Consider the following 22,702-nt stretch of genomic DNA (forward strand, 5'->3'; position numbering starts at 1 on the left):
GGGGGGGGGTCGGGGGGGTGGAAATTAAGGAAGGAGAAGCTTTGTTGCCACAGTGGAAGGGGAATCACATTTCTCAAAGGGACAGCAAGCGGATGGATGGAGAGCGAGAGCTTTCGCTCCGCTTAATGCCTGCCGACAAGTTTTTATTTAAACTAAACTTGTTAAGGTGTTGTCTTAATAGGCTAAAATTCCACAGGGTTCCCCCAGGTGGGTTTCTTCTGGGTAAATGGTGCATGTACTGTTCCTGATTGATCCCATTCCAGTAGTAGAGCTGGAGCGGTTTATACCCATCTGCTATAAATTGCATGCTTTCCGCTTCTTAACAGCCTATTTTCTGCAAATGCTAAGGGGGGTGGAAAAAAAAAAAAAATCCCAAAACATTTCAGCCTGAAAACCCAACAAACTATGTTATGAAGTAAAAGTCATTGCTCTGATGAGTTTGCAAGTCATCCAGTAGCTCCATGTATTAAAACACAGCTCTTTGTGTAAGCTTCTTCTGATCAGAATCAATGGGGATGCCTTTGCCTGAAGTGTGCTCTTTGCTATTCACCGCACTGAACATACAACAGGTTGCAAGTTTACTCTTATTAACTGCTTTCAAGTGCTTAGAAAGAGAAAGAAAATAAACTAGGAAGAGTACCGGCACTGTTTGGCGTGTAGGCTGCCTCTCAACACGATTTCCAAGCGTGAGAGGTTGCATTTAAAGCTCATTGCTATGCCTAGACTCTTCAGAAAGATATGACAAGAGAAGATACAGCAGAAAGGAAAACAAAACAACAACAAAAAAGGCAAGCATTTGAGAAAAAGACCTTATCACTTCCACACTAGAGGTTAACATCACCTTGGATGCATTAACACAGTTGCTTCTCAGACTGCAGCAGTTTTACTGATACTTCAGATGTCAGTGCATAAGGGGGAATATACCTTTATCTTCTTTTTTTGGGGGGGTGGGGGTGTTTTTGTTTTTTTAGTGTTTGGGTTTTTTTAGAGATGAAGACACTGGAGCAAGGACAGGGGAAAACTCAGGGTCACCCAGCTGGTCTGTGGTTCAACTGACAATACAGACCGCCTCTCCCACATCAGCATTTCATACGCCGCCCACTCAACACAGTCCACAACTGGGAAAAGATGCTTTTGCTTTTTTATGTTAAGAACTTTCCATGGCGTAAGAGAGAAAAAGACAACTCATTCGGACAACAGTGCATCCCCCACCAATAGATAACCTCCGAAATCCCTCATATCTCAAAGGCAAAGTTAAATATAATTCTAGCTTGTTTTGGCAAATTGGAATTGTTTCTCTTATTAAAAGAATTTGATTAGCTAAAGGTCAAAGAAAAGATTTGGTATAAGGGTGTGGGGGTAGGAGTGATGCACATGTGGAGGGGAAAACAGCGGGAGGTGGAGTATAAGCATTTTTTCCTCAAATCATGTCTGATTTCCGTGCAAACGAACTTCCTTAAAACATCTGTGTTCACTCAAGGTGATGGTATGCCTCTGTATTTTCTTTTGAGGAACTGAAAAGAAAATCCACATTTGCACTTGCAAATGGCAAAAGGCTTAAGAAAAAAAAAAAAAGACAATCTGTTTCATTTAGGTTATACAACATAATTGATCAGACTGCAAAGAATGCAGCTTGGTAAAACAATTAGACATTCAATTTACTGTATAAATTCAGCAGTTTCCACACAAACACTTCTACACTATTAAAACAAGCCTAATGATTTCCAAACTACTTCCCCCATCCTCCTGAAACAGAAACTGTTGCCTTTCCTTCTTTCTCAGCTTTCTATCTGCAAGACCTTATTACTACTTTCCTGTGAAATAATTATCTGTAAAAGACTGTGGCGATGGGCACAGTATAAAACTAATGGAGGCAATCCACTTTTTGCTCAAAAGTTGCCTGATCTGAACACAAAGGGCAAAACTCTCAGACTATTTGTAATTTAGGTGATATAAGTGATCTCCTCAGTTAAATTACCAACATACTAATCCCATCTCGGAATAGGATAGCTCTGCTTGTTGTCGTCTCTTGCTACATTACATATTAAATTCAGGTATAATCTTTCACACACATGGCTGTATGCATGAACCATAGGGGACACAGTTCTGTAAATTAAGAGTGCATTGTGCACACAAATGTATCACTTTTTTTTTTTTTTAACCACAACTGATTAAAAGCTTTCCTCCTCCTCCTGGTCAATATTTAGGTCTACACTTCTATATTGACTTCTAGTCTGGTAGAAGATTACACCACAGCTTTAGTTTTCACTTAAGACCGTTCTTTTGACTTACAGCCCTCATCTTTAGCTGCCAAACTTTTTTTTTTTTTCCCTTTTTTATTCATTTTGCAGAGAAATATTACCTGAGAACACTGCACAGGAAATTTGGAGGTAAATTATTTGTTTCACTTTATTAGGGAATCAAATGTTAAAGTTTCACTAAGAGGTGCTGGGCTTAGTCTTTTACCAGTAATTATGGAGTTGTGCTTTATTACTCAATCCACAGTTCATCAAATTATGATGAGTAAGTATCCTTAAATATATGTAAATACATATGAAAAAATCTGCGCAAAACACTACTATTTTTTCCCCTGCAGAATTCTTGAAAGCCCTTCACAGAAGAGATCAGGATAATTATCACAGAATACAGTAAGATGCATCTATGATTATTAGTTGGAAAGGAATTTCAGATGCTGCAGGTGTCAGGGAGACAATTAATAAGGTCTCATTCTGACTTATTCTACAGGCAAGTTTTGGTTGTCTGATTCTTCCTATAGCTTGGTAAAATTTAAATGAAAGGTTTGGACGCAGACATCGTAGATTTTACTGCTCCATCCCAACAGCATGGCCTTTAAAATTAAGATTGTTTCTTGTTTCCTGAAGGCATTCATCATAAAGATATTGGATGCACTCCAAACTCATAGCTCATGGTCTTAAGTCTAGCAGTTTTTGTAAAACCTCTTTCTTGAGGTAAATATGCGAAGAAAAAAACCCCAACATTTTGCAGCATCTCTTTTTCAAAACATAGCCCTTAATGCAGAAACACTCTCTAACAGCTTGGCATAAACAATTTAACTCTGCCTGGACAAATTCTGCACACGTTAACACCTTTGTTTATTAATATACATTAACATCCTCTCCTGTTTATAGCATGCCTCCTATCCCAAAGGACACAAAAAGCACTCAGTAAATGTTACTAACAGTTCTGTGCAGACTAAATAGAGGGATTATTTCATCCAGCACCAAAACACAGCCACCCCTCAGTGTTCAACCCTGGCAGCTGAATCACCCTACGCTGCAGTGTTTTAAGCTAGGAAGAGAAACTGGGTCCAGTTGAAAATCTAAGGAGAACGCAGGTAGGCTGAATGCAATAATTTAGCTTGGGATGTGCACTGACAGTGAGGGTTCATCCCGTGGTAGGAGAAGGGTGACACGAAATCACACCAACTGTTTCTTCACTAATTCAGAGGCAGACAAAGGTCCCAGGTGTTAGTGTTTAGTACCAGAGCTCCAACGCATTTCTTATTCTACATGTTCCATAGTCTCCACAGACACTTCAGGTCCTATTTCAAGAACAATATTTTACCTTGAAACCAAATTATGCCTGGGAGAAGAGCCACGTTCCAGGGGCTTAAGGCATCCATCCTACATGAAATCCTAGATCTAAAGGAATTAAGAGAAGTCTTTATTCCACAAAAGTTCAGCAGTCTGGATTATCAGACGTGACTCCCCCTTGTGCATCTCCTCAACTTCATTTAAATATTATATATATATATATATATTTTTTTTTTTCTTTTTAAGTGTCTAACCAACACAGTTTAACCTACATGGCCCTGAGGGAGCATAATGTATCCTAACTCTGTCCACAAATTGACCACAAAATTATTAATTAAGATCCAGCAAATTTTGCCTTTTCCTTAAAACCACGCGAATTATTTGAGGGCAGTTGGGTTGTACTGCTGTATGTAATGACCGAATATAACCCACCAACATTTTACTAACACATCCTTCTTACAATGATGTTGTGAAATCCAGAAATCTCAAAACTCAACTCGGAATTCATGGAGACAATAATCATGGCACCTCATAATGCTGTTTTGTCTACAGAATCCTTTTCCAGATTAGACTGCACTTGAACCCTTCATAAAATATTATTTATTGGGTGTCAAAAGTTTCTACACTGTACAAACAAGGCTTGTTATTATGCACTTGGTGTTTACCTATTCTCGCAATCGCTCTTTAAAATCTAGTATAATTTTTTCCTGTTTTGATGCTACAGAGAATTTGCTGTGCTTAAGGCAACAACAGCAATATTTTCTCTCCACATGGACAGCAAAAATAACTTGAAGGTAACTAACACATGTGGGCTTTCCCAGTGCTGAAGTCTTTAATAATAGAATAAGCATTTTGCTGATAATTTTTTTCCACACTGAACACCACCTGCCAGAAACCAGTAGGGGGGAAAAAAAAAAGTGTGGGGGGAAAAACTGAAAGAAGAATTGCTCCAGTATCAGGGAGACTGACCAGAGGCAAGCTGCAAACACTGCTACATTTCCCAACTCTAAACAGAATATCAGAAGTAATAAAAGTAACTGTGAGAATGGAAGGAACAGATTCATCTTCAGCCACTTCTCCATGTGATGAGCAATAGCATTCAGCCAGAAAACATTTCCTGCTCTGCAAAACCACAAACATTTGTAGAGCCAAAGGGCATTGTTCTTTTCAGTGAATAGTTTCAAAATATTTGAATGCTTAAAGAGAATGTTCTTATGAGTTACTGTTATTTAGTCAGCAAGTTGTGAAACGCTCGCCAGGTGAGAATGGCAAACAACTGCAGACAGGATCCCTGCCCCTAAGAATTTAGAGGTTGTGGCACTGATCCTGCAAGCAGATAAGCACGGACATCCAAAGAGGGGCTTTGGTAAATTAAGTGGTTCTTGGAGCTGCTGCATGGAGCCAACTGTGCAGATGCAGTTTGGGGAGATGGGACAGCACTGCAAGCTAAAAGATGGGAGGAGGCAACAGAAGGAAAGATATGGTTACTACTAGGAAACCAAGAGTGTACCAATACCGTACAAAATAAGGAGTTAGTGGAGAGGAAAGAGGAGGACGTAAGAGTAGGAACCATATTCTGTTCTCATTAAGAAATTAAAATAAAAGGTTCAGGAAAGTCTCATCTGCTAATGTGGCATAAGATCATTACTTGAGAATTTGAAGCTATAATGGCATAATGCAGTGGGACAAAATCCGGTATCAGTCAGGAGATGGGTAAATCACCTGTGAGGCTGCCCCTGACAACGATGCTTCAAAACCAACATGAGCTTCTGCAATAGCGTGGGGAACCAAACCCACAGAGATCAGTCCTTTGTGGCAATGGGGAAGAGCTTACCCAAATAAAGCAAACCCAGGTAACAGGACCCGTATGTAAACAAGGCTACAAGAACACACCAGCAAGGCGCAAACAGCAAAAAGGGACACCAGTGCCACTCTCAAAAGGAGCACAAAGATCCCTGAGCTGCCGCTAGCCTGAAGCTGCAAATCAGCCCTGCAGAGCACGAGGGGCCTGGATATCACCATGCAAACGCAGACAAATACTGCCTTTGTGCTGGCACTGGCTATCCCAGAAATTGCTGTCACTGAGCTCCTATGGTATTTTGGATTTTACATGCATTGAGTCAGCTTGGATGTCTCCACATCCAGGTCGTGGTTAATCAGTAATAGGTTTTAATAAACATACCCTTACACAGCCATATTTGGACATGACTGGTATAAGGAGACAAGCATACAGTATGATGCTGGTAAGGAAAATAAATTGATCAATTTAAAAAATAATAATAAAAATCATATTATCTTTGTACTTACCCCACCTCCCCCCCAAAAAAACCCCCACAACTTACGTTCCCAAAAGCTCCTCATGCTTTTTGTTATCCTTTCTCCAGACCTCAATGTCCAACATATCCTTCCTGTCAGAGAAGTAGTGAAAATCAAACCGTTCCCTCCACTGAGGATTTGCACTCTTACACAGTGTCTAGAAAACATGCAGTTATAATATTTACTTTTCTTAAATGGTACTTATTTCCACAGTAAAGCACATATCAATTTTTCTACAAGAACAAGGCCAGATGTTAGGGCATCAAGTACTAAAGTCATTCCAACCAAAGCTCCCCAGCCCATCATGCAGAGCCTTATCTTTCTTAAAAAAAAAAAATCTCTTTCCTCTCTCCCAATAACAAAAAATACACAAGTCTGACATGAATGAATGGCTGGAGAAATTCTAAAATGCAAGATGGATCCACCAGCTCCACTTTCAGCGGACCACAGTCATCATTCAACCTCACTCACACACTGGAAGAAATCAAGAATAAACCTATAGAGGACAATCACCTGAAAACAGGTTTGAATGAATTCAGGAATTCAAACCAGTATTTTTTACCCTTCTGTGTTAAGATATAGGCAAGGAAGGAGCAGCCTTGACATTATTAACATCCAGTTAATTTGATATCTGTAAATTGTCCCTCTGAGTTTAGTGAAATTTGTTCATGTGTTCAGGTTACTCTGAGTATTCACCGGACTGGGATTTAAATCACTTGCAATTCATATCACACCACACTACCCACCATCAATATCAGCGTGGCCACTGAGAGAACAGGAGATAGGATTAGCTGGACCATGACTGAGATTTTTTCCACCTTGTCCACTTTTCTAGACCATAAGAGATCATACTTCGTAAGCTGGATCAACTCCAGGAAAGAACATGAATTACTGCCAATCTGAAGTCTTATTAGGGTGTAAAGGCAGCAGTCCCCAACTTTTGCTGGACCCCAGACAGAAATACTAAGCAATTATCTCACTGCAGATGATGTTGTACTTGACTCCCCATTTTAAACTTTTTAATTTTCTGTGACTGCAAACAGTGCAGTCTTGCAGATTCATGACACAGACCATTAAAGAGAAACATAAAAAGGGATCTTAACAGCAATAACGTATATTTATTCTAAAATAACTAACCCATTTGTTATTTTTCAAAGCTGCTTTCCTAAATAAAAACATTGTATCATGACCTTGGTTTGAGGTCTGATGTGGGAGACAGAGTGCAGGTTTCAGATGTGCCTACATCTGAACGTTATGTTCCGTGAACTTGCTCTGTACCTTTTGTACAGGAGGGGGGTTGTTTGTTTCCTCCTCCTCCCTCCTCTGCATTTCCAGTTCATGGCATGCAGAACTCTTTCTTTCTCAATAGAATATTATTATAATTATAGGCCCTCTACTTATTAGACTTTGGAGATTAAACGTATATCTTTGGGAACCCCATTCCTTTCTTAGATTCCCATTAAACAGTACTGGATATGAGTAAACACAGCCTAGAAGAATAAAAATTCAAATCAAGCCCATAGAATATTATGTGTATTTGGGGGAGATGGATGGTTCTGCTATAAGCAACATATTTTCCAAAAAAGGTGCTTAAAAAAAAAAAACCAACAAACAATTCCCCTGCACTGGGAACCATTTCAGGTCTGCTTTTCCAGCATACCTAACATTGCAAACCTGACTTCTGTATTGGCAGAGAACAAAACACATGTGTGATGCATGTAGCTTTATTTCATTTCATATTAATGTCAAACATCCATCAATATGATGAGTATGCTAAATGCACAAAACCAGATACACACAATATTCCTAACTTCCTGTTTCTATATTGGCACGTAAAACATATTAGTAAAATGTTAACGTCCCTGATCTGGTCTCCTGGTTTTGATCTCACTTATATAAAAGAGATTTAAGAATAGTTCCATCTGAGTTAGCAACTCCGGTAAAAGAAACACCAGGTACCTTATTGGATCCAGCAAACTTAAGGAAATCCTCAATACTTACCTTACTCTTGTATCTTTGATCTCCCAGTTTGAGGAGAATAAAAACCTCTGCCAAGCCCCCTCCGGGGATGTTCTTCCCCTCCAAGAGCGTGATGGTGACCAGCCCGTTCCACAGCTGGTTCTTGCGCAAAGAGTCGGAAAGTCGCACGCTCCGCATGAAACTCGACTGAAAAAGCAATGAAACATTTATGCACCCAAACCCACATTTTCATGCTCAGACTGAGTGCTGTGAAAGCACCAGAAGTGAGAGAGGTGCCACGACCCCCTAGGAGTAAGGAGGGAATGGAGGGCAGAAAGATGCTATGGATTTTCTGTCTGTACTGTACTACAGCTGGCCCTGTGTAGGGATGATGCTCGGCATCAGAGCAAAATCAGCAGGGTTAGCTTAAACCACTGGAGAAGTCGACTTCAGATGACCCGGCTGAGCTTCGCCAAGAGCAGACCTTGAGTGTTGAGAGCAATCTGTTACCTTGGCTCAGGGAAAAACACAGGAGAGTGACAGGGAGGAGAGGTGGAAGAGGGGAGAAACTAAAGTAAGCTCTTAAATGTCTCCAGCTACATCCATAAAATGCGGGTCTGTCCTTTCTGGGGAGACAGCCCACAATCATAAAGTCTACGGCCAGGTGAAAGGCTGAGCACACATCTTCCACCTCCTCAATCACTCAACCACCCATCATCCACCTTAGCTCTTCGCCCGCTGCCTTTGCAGCTCCGGCTTCCAGAAACCGAGCTCACGAATCAAAAATACTGATGCCTGCTGAAAAAACACTGACACCACCGGGCTCTTTATCTGGAGTTATGGTTACCTGGTAGCCGCATTTGTTACCTTCGCAGCTTCATCCTACATAGCATGGCTGCGCTAACAGTTTGCTAACTGGCAATATTTTATTGGACAGAGGATGATTAAATAGGCCTTTATTTGCGGGGAGTGAGCTGGAAACATTAAAACTCAAGGCTATACTTTTCTTCTTGCAGTAAAAATCCCCCCATATTTTATCTTCGTGAAGCAACTTTTAACTCGCCACACTTCGGAGCTTCAATCATGTCATATACAGGTGGGAGCAAGACGGAGGAGAAGATTTCACAAGTCACTTTAAAACAGGACGTGTTAGCTTTAAAAGCAAGTAAGAAATGTTGTTGCTAAATAAAACGATTGCAAAAGCACCTGATGTCTGAAGATTACTTTTTATGGATCAATTACCCAGCAACAAAATTCTTAAATCATGGGTGGTGAACTCACAAATTTTTTACTTGCTTTTTACTGGTTAAAATACCCAACTCTGAATCCCACAAGCATATTAATATACTTCTATTTAAACACCCCGTTTGGCTTTCCTGGCACACTGATTAAAAATTCCTACCTTTAAAAAGAAAACGAGATTTTGATTCATAAATCCAGCTGCAATGTAATTTCTTTTTTTTTTTTTTTTTTTTTTTTTTTTAAAGTTCGTCTTTTAGGCCAAAAAGCTAAAGCATGACTGTTCCCATGGACATACTTCAAAGTCCCGGCAGATATATTCCTCCCTAAACACTGAACTATTTCAAAATCCTTTTTATAAAAAAGGGAGTAATGTCCACAAGGGATCAAAGGGCATTCTACAGTCTGGCAATCGCCTTAGAAAAATGGCAGTGCTTCCATGAAATATGCCCTAAAATAATTTTGCAGCTTGGTATGTCCTAATTTCGAATTGGATGTTTATCTTGGAAAGGCTTCTATCTAACTTGTCCATAAAACAGCTCCACTTAGCTCTATGAGCCCTGTGAAAATGGAATCCAAAGCTGGCTATTAAAGGGGCCTGGAGATTGCTTCCATATGGCGTAACAGCATGGGAGTGGAGGGCTAAGGCCTACAGCAGGCGCTGCTTGGCTTGAGCTCCCCATCTATCCATGGACACTCGTTGCATTACACCATAACATCTGGATTATTGCTTGTAATGTCCCTGGGAAATATCCACTTCCCATCAAAGCCTTTATCTATCTCAGTTGTACTTTGAACATTTTAGTATTTAACATAGTCATGTTTGATGTGATGTACTTGCTGCTTTAGGACCAAGGATTTTCCCTCCCCACCCCACTTCTTCCTCAGAGAAGGAAGAGGTATTTTATGTTAGTTCACACACACACAAAAAAACCCCACCCAAACCCGGACAAAGTTTATTATCCACATTACAATTTCTTTTAAAAACAAAGCATCCAGTTCTCTGCAAAGCTTCCAGGCTGAACACGAAAGACAGTCGTTATCACTCAACTTTCAAATCACATTTGGATTCTCTTCATTTTTTAACAAGACCAGAATTTTAGGGAGTCACTCAGCATTAGGGGTCTTCCTACTCAAATTCTGGAGCATACATAACACCACCCTTTTAGCCACTGACTTCACAGTTCAAAGGACTGTTGGGAGGTACCCAAACCAGCCCAGATTCCATGCAGTACCGGGAAAAATCAGCACCTGCAGCTTGATATTATCAGAGCACATTGCAATGCATCAGCTCTAACCTTCCAAAACAGGTGGCCCCTAGCAAATGGCCTTGTGCACCCCCTTTCTGGGTGGCTGCACGGCTGCAGAAGCACTCTGTGCTCATCTGAGAAGAGGGGTATGTCGGTCTCCAGCTAGCAGGACCTGGCTACTTTCTGGACGAGATCTAGCACCACTTTAGAGCACCACAGCGGATAGAGAAGCCAAGATGTTTGCAACTGGTTTAGGGCACGGTGCTGATCTGCAGCACCTCAACACAGGCTTGATGACTGCAGTCTGCTTCCTACCTCCCCCAGTCCCGTGCTGCCACCACCACCAGCCTCTCTCCAAATGGAGCAGCATGGAGCCCGGGGATGGCTGCTTGCCTCACGCCCCTACAAGACAGCCCGTCACATTAGGAATGTTTTGGATTTCCTGGACGTGCCCAGGTCGCTCCCACAGTGTGTGCTCAGCAGGTCTGGCATGTCTCCTGCACCTTGTATTGTCTACGCACGCACCAAAGACCTGCTCTGTGCAGGCTCTGTGGCCACCTCTCCAGCCTCCTTGCGTACTTGGCAGGCTGTTCCTCTGACCACCCTGATGGAAATCCCAGCCAAACAGGCGGTGTCTCAGATTCCACTCAGTTTCTGGAAGGAAGCATGTCTGGGGAAACCCAGATGTGTGGTAGACCCACAGGCCTGGACCATCAATGAGTCAACTTTAGTGTTGTCTGGGGAAGTCTGCACTACGGAAAATGCCTCCCCAGTGACAAGAAAATGCTATTGCATTATTTATTTTAAAAGTCTTACCTCCTCTCTGATACTCTGCACCTACTCATTTCAAACTGATTTACACAGAGTTAATTGATTAAACTTCACGGCCTCCCTCTGAGTTGGCAAAACTATTACAGAGCAGAGCACAGAGAAGTGCACTCATCAGTCCAACAAAGCTGCTCAGGGGCAAAACAAGCACTGAAAAAACCCCACCCCAAACACTTACACTAACCTGCCTTCACAATGAGACACCAGAAAAGTCAAAGCCCCTCTCTGCACTGGCCAGAAAAGGAGGACATAGCTGCTTAAATCAGTAACAATTTTAAAGTGGTTTTGTCTTTGCAGCTCTTCCCTTTCCCTGTTACCTCCCAGGCTACAGACGCCTCCACACTTGGGTACTTCAGCTCCTCCTGCTGCTCAACTCGAGCTCTTTCCAGCTGTGCTCCCAGACTGGATGCCAGGTCCTTCGGCCCAATCCTGCTATATTTTCCTGTAAACTCTCTGCAGTCAGCCAGCTCACACTCTGGCTAAGTCCCAGACCAAAGTAAAGGTGCCTTGCAGAGGTACAGAAGAGTTGGCCGAAGCTAGGATCAGGCTATAGGGCTGGAAATTAGGAAACATATGCTTTATGATAGAAGTTGGCACATGTCCCGAGCACAAGACATTGGACAAATTTACTTGTTCCTTCCTGTCCGCCCCCCCCTTACTTCTGAAATCAGCATAGCCTTGAGACCAGAATTTGAGGGGTTGTCTCCAGAAAGAGCCCTGATTTTGGCTGGGCTCTGGGTGCAAATAACCAGTGATACCATAAAGGTCACCTTTATGGTAGTTCCCTTCTGTAAAATGGACAACTTGAACAAAAACCATCCCTCAAACAAGCTAGACAGAAAGATAATAGCACAAGAATATCCAGAAAGTTTTACTCTTAAAAAAATAAACTAGGTCGTTCAAAAGTCTAAGAGCCCATGTTTACTGCAGGTTTAGGGATTGTGTAACATCAGGTAAGTAATGAATAATCTCTTCTGAAGCAGGAGTACGGCCCGGTCATAGAGCAGGACCCTGCCACGTGAGGAAAAGAAGATGGTTCTTCTCCCTGCTGCTTAGAAAGAACATTTCCCCTGAAAAAATCCCACATCTCTGAACAGAAAAATTAAAAATCAGTGCTCACAATACCATTTTCAGAATCTGGTTTCTGGTTTCAAAATGAATATAAAAGCTTTGCACACCAGCTTTCAATTTTTTGTCACTTTCTGGCTCTGTTTTAAAGAAGAAAGCTGGACAAGAACGATCAGGTGGGCCACATTCTGCCTTCACAGAGGCACATACAGGAGACAAGCAAGAATGCCAGAGCTTTGGAGGGGAAAGAACTGGCTCGTTGACCCAGCTTCACAAAATCCTTTGGGAACTTGAGTCTCCCCGCTAACACCATTTGTATCTAATCTCCCTCTATAGGCACCCAGCGAATCCCCTCTGGTGCATCACGGCTGCTTTCACATCTGTCTCTTTTCCTGACACACGCATACATGCCCCAAGTTCAAACTTGTTTTTGAAGCAATAAAGAGATGCAGAAAAATTGTACATTTAAATGACACGGCGAGGTGGCCAAGTGTGAAGCGAACCCATCTCTCACATCTTTCATTTAAAAGGATGAGACAGGACAACAGAAAGCCTGCTGCAATCCCTGTGAAGAGGTCAACATCGAAACTGGGCCACGTAATTTGCCATTTGAGAAAACAACAACACGCAAATAGGAAGACTCTTTGGACCTCTCCTCATTAGGCAGGGAAACCATTTTGCAGAGGCAGTCTCCCCCTGGGAAAGAGGAGAGGGCAGCGAGAAAGGCAAGTGAACCGACAGGAGATTGCCGTCACGACGCGTGACCCTGTGGCGAGCGAGCCCCTCCGCTCCGCAGAACGCTCAGAGCACGCCACTGCCCACGGGGTATTGTGGGAGAAAGCCAAATACAATGAGGCAGGCAAAAATTAAACCTAACAGCCCACGCAGAAAGGAAAAAAAAAAAAAAAAAAAAAAAAAAAAAAGGCGAGCAAGGGATTTTCCCCTGTGATGAGACGCTGAGGAGCATTCAGGTCCGGTCAGCCTTTCAGCCAATTTATTCAATCAGCTTAGGCTATCAAGGTGGCAATTGCGTCGCTTTTGTTTCAGGACTGAACTGCTGCGGGTCAATCCACCCCAAGCAAACCTGCTTATCTGATTCATAGATGTTCAACACTTAAAGGTTAGTCAGCTGTACAAATGCTGGAAATAGCACGCAGGGCACTCAGGGTGAGACTCAAGCCACCCGGGACAAACAAGGCTACTGAGCATCAGCTTGTTGGGCTCCAGCAGAGACAGCTACCAACTCCCTCTGCACCCCAGACAGGCCCAGAAAGAAAAACAGAAAAGAGGGGAGAGCTCGCCAATACACAGATACGAGAGCATATATTAATACTACCTAATGGTATCCTCTTCCCTTTGCAATGCTACCCTCCATGAGAAAAAGAAGAAAGCTGTGCTCTTGGAGGCAGTTCCCACTGAGGACAATGCTGTTCTCAGCTCCCATAAAAAATAAGGGATCTGGATGTGCTGCCCATATCTTGGGAGCCCGCCCAAATGTGTGATGATTCCCTTTGAGCAGCAGTGAAAAATATATACTGTGTAATCAACAGATAGCTAAATCATCCAGTTCAACACTTCTTGCACCAAAATGATTTAAAAGACAATATTCAGTTGCTGAAATCCTTCCGGCACACTATCTGTAATGACTGTGAGACAACCATAGACTGGAGATCTTGTACTGCTGCTGTTTTCCTTGTTACCTGAAATGTAGCTTTTTCCTCAAAAAGCAAGCAAGCTCAGAGAACACACATGAAGGAGTGCACAGTATCCACAACCACCCACGTGAACCCCTTTCGCCGGTCTGACATGGGGCTGCATCAGCCATTAATGCCATCAACAGGGGTACTAACCGTTTGGGGTGAATTTGGGAAGCCAGCAAGAATCCAGTGACTGATGTGACATGACCCATTTAGGACGCTGATGTGCCAAATCTGCACTAACGTAACATAAAATGGTCAAATTAGAGTATAACCAGATTTCTTTCATATAGGTGATACAAATTTTTTAAAAAGCTGTGAAAGTTATATTCATTTTGTCCTTCCTTGAAATAAGTAATTTTCTTTGTATTTGTAGAAGAAAAGCTAAATATTACAACACAGGTCAGCTATAGTTCGGTGCAAAAAACCCAAGAAAACCATTTCAGTAGAAAACTTTTATTTACCTAAACCCACAGAGATTAAATTTAGTTCTTTCTCAGTTCAGCTGCTCAAATGGAAAGTATATGGCCTTTTTCTCCTGCAACAACCAACTAGAGTCAGCTCGGTAGCCAAAAGAGACAAGTTTGTGTATCTGTTACAGAGCTCTCTCCATTTCCCCGCCCCCCCTTATTCCCGTTTCTTTATCTCGTCCAGCAACATTGTTTTCTACCCCATCATACTCTCTGGCTATTCTTCCATAACCTCTTGTGCCTTCCCCAGACACCTATACTCCCCGTGCATGCAATTTTTCTTTCTAGCCTTTATGTTCTGCCACAAACTGCTAGTACTGCTTCCACAGACCAGAGTTTCCTAACTAAAGATGGTTATTGATGTACAGTACTAGTGTTTTAGTGCAGTAGCAGAATCAATAAACTAGGAAATACTGCTTTGTCAGATTTTTCCAGCGCATGCTGGGAAATATTTTTACTGCCTTTGGATGGTCACAGAGCTTTTCTTTAGAGATCACACTGGAGCATGAACTGTGTCTTCCCTAGGAAGAACTGAAGCTCTCCTACCCTCTAGTGACTGGAACAGAATAGAGCACAGGGTTGCAGCTCTCCTTTTTTTTTTTTTTGCCTCCTCTTTTAAACAATACTTTCAGTTCTAACTCAGTACCATGCTACAGCATCTCTTAATTTTGTTTTAAAAGATGCTAAGGCACAAGGCCAGAGTCTTGAGAACTGAATGATCTGCCACTATGTCTTAAAGCTAACAGTCCAAAAATCTGTATGTAAAAAAATTATTCAAAATGCAATGGGATATAGGGTACAACCAAAAAAAAAAAAAATCCAGTGACAGCAACCAAGACAGAAGTTTGGCTATTCTGGACAAAAAGGACCAGAGTGTGAAAACCTGGCTCCCTTTCCCAGGACCCAAAGCCAACCAGCGTCAAGAGACAGCTGTGTGTGCATGCGTGAGAAAAAGGGGGATCAAGCTACACTGATTGAGTGAGGGCACAGTAATTTCCAAAGCTTTAGTTAAAAACTAAAATGCTGAGCTCTTCAATTATTCCATCACTTTCTGTCATACGGCATTCAGGGATGCCTGGCGGCTCTCCGTGCCGAGCGCTGCAGGAAGGGCTGCGTTATCCCTGGAACCAGGGCTCGCCAAGCTGCCGTCCAGCTCCAAGGGCTGTACTTTGCACTTCTTCTATTGACAAAAATATGCTTGCTGGCACAATACCTGAGAGGATTGGCTCCTCTACATTGCACGTCACAGTTGTAATGAATAAAACAAGAGGAGGTTAATTATTCAATTTATTTAGGCACAAACCAATAGTTATATAGGGAAAATATCAAGATGCATATGTGTTCTCATAAGAGCCAAATTCTGCTTTTCAGAAAGTTAGACTGTATAATTCTCAAGCTGGGTACTGGGGCCTGCAGTTTCTATATCATTGTTATTTACTCAATAGCAAATTAAAGCTTTACAGAACAAACAAAAAGCCACAGTCTGTTTCCTGAAAAAGTTAAAATCTCATGCAAGAATGGGACAGAAGAGGAATATAAAAGTAATGGAAGCCTGCAGGGATACTACAGACGACCGAGGAAAGCAAGTTATGTAGATACATAGCAACACACAAATCTTGGAAATCCCGTTACGTTGCTGGTAATGAGAACTGCCTGCTCGGTCTCCATCCCAGGAACATAAGGAATTTCAAAACCCACAGGAACAACCAGAAGAAGTATTGCCTCACAAAATTCCTCCTGTGGTGAGAGGTGACCCAATCAATTAGACTGGGATCCAGGGGACCCATGTTCAACTCCAGTTGAACTACTGGCCACCTTTCGGGTATCCTGAAGCAACTAAAATCCTCCACAACTACTTTTTTTTGGTTGAATTTACACCCATTTACTTAGTACAGACAGTTTTTTCTCTCCTTCTACAACTCCCTGCTGAATGGGGTCTTACTCTCGCTTACCACTAGACGCTACCATAGCACCTACAAGAAAACAGCAGCTATTTCTCATCACATTGAAGAAAAATCAAAAAAGCGAAGGGTATCACAGCCACCACATTACAACAGGTTGCATCGACACTTCAGGGTTTACCCTTTGTTTCAGAGGAGGGCACAGATTTTGGGAGGAGACTTTTTTTTTTTTTTTAAGAGAAAAAAAATATGGATTACCTTGGATGAAGTTCGCTTCTTCCGACTTGACCATCGCTATTCATGGGTCCCCACCATTGTACCAAAGAGAACCCAGAGAGAGGAAAGAGAGGAGGAGTAAAATGGAGAAAGTGTTTAGTAAAATAATTCAAACACCAGCTTGTCAAATGTGTTAGAAAAGCTTATTACTAAGTAGGGGGCTGGATCTACGACTGCATTCATCTATCTCCCCTCCTTCATGGAATATAACAATCAACAAACTCAAAATACCTGCATTGCACCAAAAAAAGAGGAAATAAAAAAAGAGTAATCAAGAAGAAAAAGTGGAGGGACCCAGAGCCATTAGTAAGAAACATGGCTTATACTTTTGGTGCCATCTGGTTCTACAGTAAGCTAATTTAAAAAGAAAAAAAAAAAAATCATCTTGCTATTAAGTGCTAATGTGGACAGAGCCATTTCACTGTTCTGATTCCACTGGAAATGGCTGAGCAATTTGCATTTGAAATATGAGGGCTTAAAACATCGCCTTTAAAAAAAATTACAGTGTGCACCAACTCTTCTATCATCTGCACTCTGAATGTTAACTAAGCACCCAGGAGTACCAAAAGCTGTTACTTTAAACCAATGTATTTTCCGCCTCACTGGCTAGGTCCACTTTAGCCCATACCTTCTTAAAAGTCCCAGAATTCCTGAGGTTCTTTTGGATGAACTGCTTTTTTGCTAAAGTAACTTTATGTCTTCACTTCACCCCTTCCTGCAATCCAGTGACATGTGTGGAAACAACACTCTCCTGTACAAGCTAAGAGGGGGAATTCATATCCCAGATCAAAGCCATCTCATAATATAGATATATAAATACAGCAACAGTGTTCTGAATGTTGTCACTAAGCTTTTAAATAATCACATATTGAGGCAGAAATAACTCTACAGTTATCTTAATAGTAATTGAGATTTTACAATTCTCAAAAAAGCAATTATTTGAAAAATAAATAATGAACGGCAGACACCCCACATTAGCTTTTTCTTATTTTGCTTTCCAACCCCTTGAAACATTTACGTTTCTATAAATAATCCCATTCAGACTGGAATTCCATACCTATAATTCAATAACGTGCTGTAAACAGCAACTTTCATACTAGACTATATAGCCAGGATTTTTACAAGCAATCTCTTCCTCTCAGCCTGCGTGCTCCACCGCAGGACTGGTGCAGTTAAAGTTGTAACATCAAATCTCTGCCTTTAGATTTCAGAGATCTATTTTTTCATTGTCATGAGAAAAAAAAGAAAAAATAATAATTGGGGTTTTCTAAAGTGCTAAACTAGTTGGAAATGAGAAAAATAGTATGCTGTGGAATAGGCACGTCAGCAGGTACGGTTCGTACATGCACTTCAGCGACGTGCACGCTGCAGTGACGGACACCACACCCCTGACACACAGAGAGCTCTGCCACAGCGCACGTCACAGCCACGAGACAGAACCATCCAGCGACAGATGTCTAAGCAACTTTTACCCAGTTAAATAGGTGGCATTTTAAAGTTATGATCTCTCTCGATTTCAGTATTGAATCTTGGAGGATGAAAATAAAGGTGGCGTTTCCAAGTAAATCAGATTAGGCCAGCTCTTTCCCCCCCCCACTACACATTCCAGCTATAAATTTGATTTCCTAAGCCACTTACATTTCTCTTGAAGTCTTCTTGCTTGACTGCTAGACTCAAGTTTAAAACAATCACTCCCATGTCATCTTCTAAACTGTTGGGATCTTCCAGTTTTAAAACCTGTTCAATAGTTCTACAAGCAAAAAAAAGACGTGCATTTATTGACTCCAGTTGAGTTCATTATTAAAGGTCACTCTGAGCTGTGCAAATTTCAGCTTCTTGCCTGAAATTCCCAATATTGAGCTTAAATGTTAAAAGAGGAAATCTGGAGGGTTCCTCCTTCGTTCTGACAAAATACACACACACACACCCCCTTTTAATAACACAGCATAGTGTTTATATAACATTGCTTAATACTCATAACTCTCCACATGCAGATACACACCAAATTAAGTTACTACTACCTCTAGTTCACAGGGAAGAAGAGTGACAGGGAAACTCATCTAGGTGAATTTTCTAACATTAATGGCTGGGATTCAACTCCAAAGATACTCATTCTGCCTTGTATCTGCCTGCGTTTTGTCTCCCTCCATGACTCAGTTCCCTCTCTGAAAATGGGAATGCTGGTATTTACCTGGTGGCACTATCTCACGGATAAATTCATTAACATTTCTAGAAATTCAGATACAACAGTCACGGGAGCTATAATATACCCACACAGGGAGAACTCATTTTCTCCAAGAAAAAAAGTCGCACCACGAGGGAGTATAAAAGAGCGAACTAAGACTTGAATTCCTGGCTTCCAGCTCCACATTGAGACCAAGCAGCAGCAGACAAAAGGCGCAGCGCTTGCCTCCGCACTAAATCAGGGCCAGATGAGCTGCCGCGGGGATGGATGGCTGCGGGGGGAGGCTGGAAACGGGGCGCTCACAGCCAGCCAGGCAAACCGCTCCCCGGCCCAATTATACACAGAAAAAGGCACCCCGCACTACGCAGGGCTAAGAAGGGGTCTCAACCTTCTCCCCCCTTTCTTCTTCCACCTCCATAAATTATTCTGGTGTAGCTCTCCCTAAACAATGCTGCACATAGAAACTCTTATTCTTATTTCTAGAATCTCAGGTGATTTCTTTTTTTTTTTTTTTAAAATGTGCTCCCTGCTCTTCTATCAAAATAGGTTTTCATGAGTAGACAAAATCCAAGCTAGAGCACAAGCATTTAATTATTTTTCTATGTTTCTCAATTAAGCTGCCTTAACAACCTTTAATTAAACACATGTATTACCTATTGAGTTCAAGTTCAGTGAGTGCTACAAATGCCGACCCCATGAAGTCTGAAGAGGTTAAATCTCGATCATACACCTGGTAGCAAAATAAAATAAATATTTATTATTTTCACATCATAAGCCAGAATTATCCTGGCCGATAAAAGAGCAGATATTTTAAGCCCTTTCAGTTCAATTTCATATTTGAAAGATCAAAGCTTTGATATAATTCAGGGATAATTTTCTATCTCGGTACTTCAATTTGTTTTTTTAACTAAATATTTAAACAGCATTTTGCAAGTATCTTCTTAATATTATGTAAACAGAGACATGTGTGCTGCTATGGATTGTGCCTGTTCCTTTATGCTCTGCGCGATAGCATAATGAAACGCTGCACAAAAATCAGGTACTTCTGGCTACAGATGTTTTAGCAATTAGCGCTCGCAACTGGTAGCTTGCAGTTCTGGTAACTGTAACGTTACTCATAATGAGAAAAGGCTTTACTACTTGTCACGGCTGCATCCCAGGTAATAATTCTGTTCAACCCAGCCAAATTACACTCTTAAAACGTGCTTATGAAACCGCTATTGGTTTCACTGAGTTTGCACAAGCACGGTAAGAGCAAGCAGAATTTAGCTCCATAGCTTTAAACATATCCAGTCAAGGAGTTTTATTTTAACTTGGGTTTTTGCAGACGGAAAGCAAAACATGCGAGTAAAATCTGGAAAAGACATATGTGCATTTTAATTTGAAATTGCTGAAACTCTTAAACCGGATTGTGTTTTATGTTACACTGCTTCAGTGCCTAAAAATCAATACATTTCTAAAGTTGAAAATAATTGCTAGAAGTTCTCAAAAATCTAAAACCAAAACTTACTTTGATCCAGAGCTTTTGATCAAGGCTCTGTACAGGCAGCACAACAGTTTCATCCCAAACTGGGTTGAGGTTCTTGTAGACTACCTTACTTTTGTAGAGAGTTTTCCCATTCAGTTTAAACTTCACATACGGGTCACTTGTACCTGTGACAATTAATAAAAAACAGATTAGCACGCACCCACATAACCCCACAACCTTGAATTATATTTTCATAAAACAATAAACAACAATAATAAATGGTAATGACTTATTTTATATATACCTGCATATACTTAATTACCCATATAAAAATTGCTAGTTTGTACAGGAAACCTATAGAACAGAACCAGAAAGTTGTTTGAAAGCAGGCAGCAAAAATTCTTCATGGTTTGCTTGATCTCTGCTGTATTATTCTTAAAGAACGTTAATTATTCTTTAGTAACTTAGTTAACATTTTAGTTTGGGAAGAGAGCAAATAGAAGCAGGGATGAAGGACTGTTTACAGGCCAACTAACAACACAGACAGTGGAAGAGAGAAAAATGCAATCCTGTGACTACAAATATATAAAAAGACCAAAACTCAAAAGCATCGTAACTTGGATAGAAGCTCCAAGGAAACCAGTAACAATAGCTAAAATACCCGTCAGGATTTCATTACTGCTGTCACTTGCCAATTTACTTAAAACCAAATTTCAAGTTTCAGTGAAAAAATACTGACATTATTCACCAGCTCAGGATAAAAACCTCACACAGGACAGACTCCGTAAAGACAACAAACAATATTCAGGTAACACATTTTTTAATGCAAGTGGCACAATTTGCCATGGCAATGATGTCCCATATTTTTATGGAGCAGATGTCCATGGACAGAGCATGAGGCTCATGCCACTCGGCAGCAATAGAAAGACTTGCAGCTGTCAAAGGAAAACAGAAGAGGGAATCAACTTTTTATTGTTATTAAAGCAGTGGCATCTGCACTAACACCAACCACCATACAGGACACCATACAAAAGGGGGAAAGAGGTACATGAAGGATTTAACTGGGTGGTTGATTTAGCAATGCATACAGACTGCAAAAAAAAAAAAAACCACACCAAAAAAACCCCTCACAAGCTGCAAATAAGGGAAAGAATAAAACTGAAGTGTAGCACCAGATACAATTAACTGATCCCAGGTGCCGTTCATCTGTCACGCAATATTGTCTGTATTATACTTTATATTTGGAATTAAACTTCCCTCCTAACAGCTCGCTTTCACTAGAAGAACAGCAGCTAATACGATGGTTCTGGCCGCCCCCCAGCCTGCAGTGTGGGCTGCCGGCAGGAAAAGGCCAACTCCTACGCCAGACTTTATATTCAGAAATAATCTGAACCTGTCCTCCCTGGTTCCCACTGAGATACTGGCCGGTGAACGCATGGCTCTTCAAGACAGCCCAGCATAAGACCAATACTCAATCTTGTCAGTAATTTGGTGAAACAGTGAGAATGTGAAAAATCCGTATTTAAACACCCAAAGCTCTGATCAGTGTTCCGTGAAGACAGGCTTAGACCCCCCCCCCCAGAAAAAAGCTATGTGTTAGTATCTATTTGGAATGACGTAGTACTGTGAAGAACTGTACTCCTGGGACATACAGACTTATTTTTAAGAATTACAGAAAGCTTTTATTCTGTATTCATTTCAAAAGGGAAGAGTTGTAGAGTCCTGGCCAATTGTGCACATAAAGGGTGTTTCATTCACAGAAGGAAAATATCAGCTGGTTTTCAAATACTACCTTGCAGCTGATCCTTTTCCTAAGTAGTAATTGTTGAAATCAATCCCTTTTTGTGGAAAATGCTGCAAACTTAAAAAGCAGTTTCTTTTCCTTCTCCTTGAGGAGAGAATAATAACAAGGGCCTGATCCAAAGCCAGGGAAGTCAGAGGGCAGCTTCTCATTGTTTTCAATGGGTTAGGACTAGACCTTTCTCTAGAATACTTCTCAGAACTATGATCATACTCTTATATAAAACGTACAGCTTAAAACCAGCACACGTTCCACAACGAGTGGGAACACACGGGTAAACCATAGCCCCACAATGTGGGCAGTAGCCATGAGAGAATGCAGAAGTTAAGAAATAACAGCATTGTGCTCTTTGGTGTTAGTTTCTTTCAGCTCCTTTAAAAAGAAAAAAAAAAAAAAAAAAAACAAAACCAAAAAAACCCCTGGCTTTTATTTACAGGATAAGAAGGAGCAAGCTGCATTATTAAAAATAACAGTAATGGTAATAATAATGTCCACATCCTATTCTGTGTATGAAATAGCAACTGGCCAAGACAAGGAAAGCAACTGCTGAAAGCATGAAGAGGGCGATGGAGGCAGGTGGTCCATGGCCATAACTCATCTGCTTTTGGCACAGAAAACCCAGGAATGAGGGCAAAGTCTGAAGAGAGAAAAAGAGGAGACAGAGAAAGCAAACAGCCAGCAAGTTCAATA

At 41.2% G+C, this 22,702-nt stretch overlaps 1 protein-coding gene across 10 annotated transcripts in view; it reads right to left on the minus strand.

Moving 5' to 3' along the window:
• MCTP2 (multiple C2 and transmembrane domain containing 2) overlaps positions 1–22,702 on the minus strand; it is a 128,487-nt gene that overhangs the window by 70,933 nt on the left and 34,852 nt on the right. For 9 of the 10 annotated variants that reach the window (XM_009635062.2, XM_035890606.1, XM_035890607.1 and 6 more), the window contains 6 exons: positions 20,254–20,396; positions 19,397–19,473; positions 18,197–18,308; positions 16,541–16,576; positions 7,872–8,036; positions 5,897–6,027 (listed from right to left, as the gene is read on the minus strand). In XM_009635062.2, the coding sequence (XP_009633357.2) occupies positions 5,897–6,027; positions 7,872–8,036; positions 16,541–16,576; positions 18,197–18,308; positions 19,397–19,473; positions 20,254–20,396 (664 nt within the window). Of the gene's footprint in view, positions 1–5,896; positions 6,028–7,871; positions 8,037–16,540; positions 16,577–18,196; positions 18,309–19,396; positions 19,474–20,253; positions 20,397–22,702 lie in introns of those variants that run through there. The other variant, XM_035890614.1, reaches the window with a different exon arrangement.

Source organism: Egretta garzetta, unplaced genomic scaffold (genome assembly GCF_000687185.1).
Source record: "Egretta garzetta isolate BGI_Z169 unplaced genomic scaffold, ASM68718v1 scaffold322, whole genome shotgun sequence".
Taxonomy (NCBI): Eukaryota; Metazoa; Chordata; class Aves; order Pelecaniformes; family Ardeidae; genus Egretta; species Egretta garzetta.